The following is a 7,893-nucleotide window of genomic DNA, read 5'->3' on the forward strand; positions in this document are numbered from 1 at the left end:
TTAAAATATAGTTGACATATGATATTAGCTTCAGGTATACAGCATAGCAATTCAACATTTATATATGTTATGAATTGATCACCACTATAAGTCTAATAAACTGTCACCATACAAAATTAATGCAGTATCATTGACTATATTCCCTATGGTGTACATTACATACCCCTGACTTTAAAAAAAAAAACTTTTTTTATATTGGAGTATAATAATGATTAACAGTGTTGTGATAGTTTCAAGTGAACCTTTGACTGTATTGTTGGATTTGGTTTGCTAATATTTTGTTAAGGATTTTTCTGTCTGTGATCATCAGTGATACTGGCCTATAAATTTCTTGTTTTTGTGCTATCTTTGGTTTTGGTATCAGGGATGATGACATCATAAAATGTTTGAGAGTGTTTCTTCCTCTGATTTTTTGGAATAGTTTAAGAAAGATAGGTGTTAACTTTTCTCTAAATACTTGATAGAATTCACCTGTGAAGCCATCTGGTCCTGAACTTTTGTTGGGAAGTTTTTAATCACATTTTCCATTTCATTTCTTGTTACTGCACCAGGAACAAATGGAAAAATATATAAACAGACCAGTCTTGGGAGATTGTACCTTTCTAAGAATTTGTCCATTTCTTCTAGGATGTCCATTTTATTGGTATATAGTTGCTTGTAGTAGTCTCATGATCCTTTGTATTTCTGTGGTGTCTATTATAACCTCTTTTTCATTTTTAATTTTATTGATTTGAGCCTTCTCCATTTTTCTTGACAAGTCTGGCTAAAGGTTTATCAAGATCTTTTCAAAGAACCAGCTTCATTGATCTTTTCTGTTTTCTCCATGTCTGTCCCATTTATTTCTGCTAAGTCTTTCTTTCTACTAACTTTGGGTTTTTGGTAGTTCTTCTTTCTCTAGTTGCATTAGATACAACTAGATTGTTTGAGATTTTTCTTGTTTCCTGAGGTAAGATTGTATTGCAATAAACTTCCCTCTTAGAACTGATTTTGCTGTGTCCCATAGGTTTTGGATTTTTTGTGCTTTTGTTTTCATTTGTCTCTAGGTTTTTTTTTTTTTTTTTTTTTAATTTCCTCTTTGATTTCTTCAATGATTAGTGAGCTAGTGGTTGTTTAATAGCGTATTGTTTCACTTCCACATGTGTATGTTTTACAGTTTTTCTTATGGTTAATTTCCAATCTCATAGCATTGTGTCAGAAAAGATACTTGATGTGATTTCAAGATTCTTAAATTTACCAAGGCTCACTGTGTGGCCCAACATGTGGTCAGTCCTGGAGAATGTTCCACGTGCACTTGAGAAGAAAGTGTTTTCTGCTGCTTTTGGATGGAATGCTCTACAAATATCAATTATTTTAAAATCTGAGTATTGCTACTCCAACTGGTTTTATACCTCAGTTTTATCAAAATAAATACACCAGCTTGAGGAATGCTAATTACATTAAACTTACTGGCCTTGAGAGGAATCCTGTATTTTACTGTAATTGAAGTTAAATAGAGCAAGAGAAAGAAGATAGGAAATCTGAAAAGGAGTCTGCTATCACAGAAATCTGTTGAAAGGAGGTGAGGTATAACTTTTTTTTAAATTGGAGGATAATTGCTTTACAATGTCATGTTGCTTTCTGCTGCCCAGCAACATGAGTCTGTTGTAAGTATACGTGTTTCCCCTCCCTCTGGAGAGGTAAAACCTCTTTATTTGCCACAAAATTTAAAACAGACCTATTTTTATAGCTCAGCATCATTTAACCAAGCATTCTGGGTATGTTTTGGGTAGTGTGTATAGTGAGATTGGAGCGATCTAATGGAAGCATGCCTGTTGTCCTGTCTTTGTCTTCCAGAGCCTCTGCACAAGGAGGTACAGGATTTGGCCTTCCTAGACGTTGTGTCCAAACTTCGCAGTCACGAGAACAAAAGCGTTGCTCAGCAGGCCTCTCTCACAGAGCAGAGGCTTGCTGTGGAAAGCTGAGAACTGCCCCTCCCCGACACCCCTCTCCTCTCCATCCAGCGGCCTCTTCTGCGCCATCCTCCTCCACTCCACTTGTGCATGCGTGTAACGTCCCAGTGCCAACTGAAGAACTGCTGTAGGGACCTGCCCGTAAGATTTCTAAACCCATAGTTAGTGTGACCCTGAATTCGTCAAGAACAAGTCTCCACCCATCACTGTTTTCTTGTATTCCTGTTGCTTGAGCTACATTAAGTAGAACGTGCATGTTGTAGTCCTGTGATGATGTAAACTTGGTACTACACAGTGACTTGCTCCTCACCCCTGGTAACCTACATACTCATGTACTGGTAAATTAGAAACAAACGAGAATGCAGCAGGATCTGATCAGTGCACAAAAGATGGGACTGAGTAGTAAAAAAGGTCCATTTATTGGTGCTTGGAAAGCACAGCGACCAAAAAACCTGTATGGCTGCTTATTCGTTAGTCTTACCTACTAATGTCAAATCCATGGTACCTAGAATTAAATAAAGTCCAACGCTCTCACTCTTTACCCTATGGTTTCTTCTTCTTCCTTTGTAGACTCTTGAAACTGCCACAAACTTGGCAAGACTTCCTGAGGTTTTTTAATTTCATATTTAATTGGCCATCATCAGTAGCCTGATGCTGAAAACATCTGTAGTTTTCAACAGAAAACTAAGGGGTTGAAGAATATTACACTAATACATCTTGTTTTTTGCCTATATTTTAGATTTTGGTATATGTACAGTTTCACCTCAGAATTTCTTCCATCAGTTAATAGTGTCCAGCACATGTCCTTAAAAATCACTCGGCATTTGTTTTCAACTGAAAAATTTGAGTATAGCTCATTGGAGAATGGATTTTGTTTTATTTATCACCATCCAGCTTGAAAGCCAGAAGTTTCGTCAGTCTTAGCCCTTTTAATTTTTTTTGAGAACTAGCAGGACATACAGAAAAAGTTTCAGAAATGTTTGTCTAAAGAAAGGAAGCAGGTTATAAAAGCCATAGCAGCCAGTCCAGTTCATTCTGCAGATGGCCTGATACTAGTAGCTGTTAGCACTTCCCACCTCTACTTTTCACAGAGAACTTCAGTAGATCTTAAAGCCTAATGGAAAAGTGACGGTGCCAAGACTCAAGAGATGAGAAGACCTCCTTGGCAAAATGTAGCATACTCTTCACTGCCACTTCTTCCACCACCACACGGGTTTTTAGAGCTTTGAAACACAATCTTTGTAAATTAATCAGAACACCCCCGTGACATACCTGCCTTTTCTGTATGCTCAAGTTTGATGAATATTGGCTGAAAGGTAAGGCGGGCTCCTTGCTCTCCAACACTGATGCTGCACATCTCGGGGGGGGTGGGGCTCGAAGGCGGACTTCTGACTCTGAAATAGCGGTCATTCAAGAAAGTTAAAACCCCAGAGGAGGTAAAAGAACCTTTGACTGACTGTTCCCTGTGATGTCCAAGAAAAGGACAATTATTGTGAGTGCTTATGCTACATTTACTGTAAGAATGATCTTGTTCATTGTCTCCTCCTGGGCTGGATAGTGGACTGTATTTTAGGTTTTGAAAGATATCTATAATGTTGCATAATAGGCTGTCCATATTAATAACTAAATAAATAGTATATCAAACTGTAATGGCATCATTTGGCTTATTTGTGTATTGTACTTCTATTTCCAGCTCCTGGAATAGTGCCTGCTCATCGCTGGTGCTCAGGAGGTATTCACTGAGTGACTCCCAACTTCCATGAAATTTCCAGAGTGCCTGAACTATTTCTAGATTAAATATAGAGAAATTGAGATGTAGGTATTTGACTTAAAGGAATTTTTTTTTCTTTATTGATAGTAGAATGTCTCTATTGAAAAGCATTATACAGAAAACCTCAGAAAAGAAGCATCCAAAAATCATGGATTTGAGAAAAGGTACCAAATGGGCTGGCTGCCAGCAATCAAGTTGCTGATACGCTAGAAACTCTCATCTTCAGCAAAATGAAATGCAATTCAAATCACCAGTTGTTCTACAGAGAGACCAGAGGCTCTGCCCTTAGGATGACAGGGCTCCACCGAACTCAGGATGTGCTGCTGTGTGGTGGGGAGCCCACAGACCATCCCTCTCCCACTACTTAGAGACCACCTTTACATTAGTTTGCTGCTCGTAAGAGTGCATTCTGACGGAAAGATGAGAGGAGCCACACAACAAAGCTTTTATCAGTTTGTGCCAGGACTAGAGCACAGATGAAAAGCAAAAAGGCCAAAAATTAGAGGGGAGATGTCTGAGTGAAATGCACTGGAATGTCCTCTGTTCCTCCTTCCCAGTCCTGTTAGCTCCTTGGAACCTTGCTAACCACCCCACCCAGAGTGTACCCATAATGTGCTCAAAGCAAATGATTAAATACTGGCCCACAACCCTGTGTTTTGCTTGATAAAACATGCTTTGAGCATACTCTCTGATAACAGTGGATATGTGGAACAAAATTTTTCAATTCTAAAACAATTTCCCCTTGGGTGCAACAGGATGCTCTTGGATATAAAGATTACTGTGAGTTGTTCTGAAAAACCCTGCATGTGAACATTTCAAAAAGAAATACTCTTTGGTATCATCAGAGGACTTATTATCTAATTCTGCTGAACATAAAGGGTGAAGATGTCTATTACTTAGGTGAGCATTATCCTTCGTATCCAACTGTTACCAGAATCAGTACTCTTAAAAGACACTGCTTAATGTGAGGAAGCCAGACATTTGAATTATACAAGTGTCTGTCAAAAAAAACAGTGATAATTTGGAGTGAAACTTCATGACTATAAACAGGAAAATTGAGGGGTTTTCCCACAGATATGGTCTATTAGTTTATGTAGTTATATGCCATATAGCTTCCTAGATAGGTTTTAAAGGTGTGTCTAAAATGTTGAAACAGCTATTTTAAGTGTGGTAAGTGGAAAGAGTAAGGTCTCTGGATACTGTCTCTTCTGTAGTTACATCCTGGTTCTATTACTTACTGGCTATGTGACCATCACCACATTACTTAAACTCTTTGGGCCTGTTTTCTCATCGAATTTAATAGTCTCTACTGTCTAGCATTTTTCTGACAATTGAAACTTTTAAGGAGGTTGACATTGAGGCTGGAGGGAACTGTGACATCTCATGGCCTAAACTGTACTCCCCACCTTGCCCTGGTAGGATTTCTGGCTACAGGAATTCGAAAAACAAGAGCCAAACAGGAGAACTAGTTCTAGATAGATAGAGAAATTGAGATTTCGATATTTGTCTAATTTGAGAGAATTTCTTTTGATATTAGGTTCTGTCTCATTAATAGTTTCTGGAGAAGGAAATGGCAACCCATTCCTGTATTCTTGCCTGGGAAATCCCATGGACAGAGGAGCCTCGCGGGCTACTGTCCATGGGGTCACAAAAGAGACACAACTTAGCAACTAAAAACAATAGTTTCAGGATCACCCAGTTATCCTCAATGTGGAATGCATAACCCCTTACCTCCTTCCTGAAACGAAGATGGCCAGGTGGGCAGAGCAGGCCTTGAATGTAGCTCCCCACTGTAGTATTTCCTCTTCCTGTCTCAGGCTTCATCTGTAAAGTGGGAATCACAGTACTAGCTCAGTGATATTAGCTTCTATTAGCATAATCACTAAATCAATATAAATAAAGCTGTAGTGCTATGAGTTTTTTCTCAATATTGAAACAAAACAATCCCCCTTTCCCATTTTCAGTGCTGTCAATTGTTTATATATATGATATACCTTTTAAATATACATACTTCGTGTCTTTCTTATATATAATTGCTGTGTGCTTTGCATAAAGGTTTATGGTAGCTGTGCCCTGAATCCTCTGGTAGAATCCACCCATTTATCATTATGCTTCTTGATTAGACAGAGTCCCTGTTTCGGGGTAAGGTATTACTAGTTTCTTATTTACTGTAAATGGTCAGCTACAGTAGTTGAAAGAAAAAGTGAGCTTTGCATGGAATTTATGCTCCACATTTCAATAGTTCAATTTATTTATTCTTTCTCAGTTGACTTTTTAAAGTTCATTATTTCCTTATCCGTACTCTCTTTGTTCCCAGAAAAACAAACCTTTTTACCAGATTGAGCTTTTCAGCCATGGCCATAGAGGTTGTAATCTAACAACATTTCAAAAAAATGGGCAATATGCATCTGTCTGCTATTTATAACACTAGAGAGACACTTAATATGGCAATGACTCATTTATATACTGGAACCAGTTACAACTAGACCAAACTTAAGCCAGGGAGGAACTGATGACTGGGTTCTGCTGCCATTTGTTTCCTAGTCCCTGGCTTTTCTACGGCCTGATGTCACGTTTGTCCACAGAGAGATGGAGAGCCTCCTACTTCCTAAGCAAACTGGAGGATCAGGGTGATGTCGTGAGCCATGCCCTCTTCTTCCAAGTGACTTAAATGAAATGGTTTCTCTCATCCCATCATTATTAATGCAGCTTGCAGGGAGTAAGAATGGAGCAGGTCGGATGGCTGAATCATGGAAACAGAGGTTCAAGGGAGAAGTGATTTAATTCAAACACCATATACAACCTAAAAATCAAACTTGGCTTTCTCCTTCACCCCCAACCTCAGAGCACATTCTTGGAATTTATCTATGACTCAAAGATCTGTGGTTTTGCTGGTAGGCATGTGTGCAATCTTATATTAATCTGCTTAACACTATAAAGGTAAAACCACATTCAGTGGTGTGTGAAATTTTATAGCATTCAGTTGGTTTTGGTCACATATATAGAGAATTTTCTGTTTCAGGATTTGGTTTTAAGAAAATTAGTTAGGATTTTTAATCTTCATCAAGGAAGTTGGAAACCTAATCCTGTCATACTGTGAAGCTGCTTAGTGTCAAGTTTGGGATTTTTTCTTAATTCAAAAAGATCTTTTTCAGATTTCTATTATCTTGCGATAAAACATTTGAAAGCTTTAAGTCAGATTTCCAGTCTATAAATTTTAAATCCAACCACAGATCTTCTAAAATATATATATAGTATTCCTCAAAAAAAATAAAAGTAGAACTACACTATGATCCCCTTCTGCATATTTACCCAAAGAAACCAAAAACACTAATTTGAAAAAAATATGCATCCCTATGTTCAAGATACGGAAGCAATCTAAGTGTCTATCAATAGATGAATGGATGAGGAAGATACAGTGGGGTACACAGTCATACCTAAATATCCACTGAGGATTGGTTCCAGGACCTGCCTTGAATACCCAACTCCACAGATGCTGAAGTACCATGGATCCATGGTCCCACATCTGTGGAATCAACCAACCTTGGAGTGTGTAGTGCCATAGCTTATACTGAAAAGATCCACATATAACTGGACCCATGCAGTTGAAACCTTGTTTAAGGTTTGACTATAATTTACAATGAAATATTAGTCATAAAAAAGGGAAATGTTAGCATATGCAACACCATAGATGGATCTAGATGGTATTTATGCCAAGTGAAGTAAGTCAGACAAATGCCATATGATTTCACTTACTGTGAAATTTAACAAAACAAAAAAACTTACAGAGAAAAAACTGGTGGTTGCCACAGGGGAGAGGGATGTGTAGTTGTGCAAAATAAGTGAAGGGGACTAAGAGCTACAAATTTCTAGTTATATCATCACAGGGATGTGATACAATATTCTTGAATATAGCCAAGAATATTGTAATAACTTTGTATGATTACTAGGCTTACCATGGTGATTATTTCATAATGTGTTAAAATGTCAAATCACTGTTGTACACCTGAAACTAACATACTGCACATCAACTATACTTCAATTTTTTAACAATCTAATTTTCAAGTATATGTGACAGATATTACTTACTATTGCAGTAGTTCTTCTGTCATTTATTGATTCCCAGGAATCCTAAAGGAAAGAAACTAACTGTACCCTCAGATTACTGTCAAA

The 7,893-nt window shown here is 37.8% G+C and overlaps 1 protein-coding gene across 4 annotated transcripts in view; it reads left to right on the top strand.

Moving 5' to 3' along the window:
* Positions 1–3,599, top strand: part of RAP1GDS1 (Rap1 GTPase-GDP dissociation stimulator 1) — a 150,286-nt gene extending 146,687 nt beyond the window's left edge. For all 4 annotated transcript variants that reach the window (XM_020901657.2, XM_020901656.2, XM_020901658.2 and 1 more), the window contains one exon: positions 1,834–3,599. In XM_020901657.2, the coding sequence (XP_020757316.1) occupies positions 1,834–1,961 (128 nt within the window). In that variant the 3' untranslated portion in view covers positions 1,962–3,599. The remainder of the gene's footprint in view (positions 1–1,833) is intronic.
* Positions 3,600–7,893: the final 4,294 nt, after the last annotated feature.

The sequence above is a fragment of the Odocoileus virginianus genome, chromosome 21, assembly GCF_023699985.2.
Source record: "Odocoileus virginianus isolate 20LAN1187 ecotype Illinois chromosome 21, Ovbor_1.2, whole genome shotgun sequence".
Lineage (NCBI taxonomy): Eukaryota > Metazoa > Chordata > Mammalia > Artiodactyla > Cervidae > Odocoileus > Odocoileus virginianus.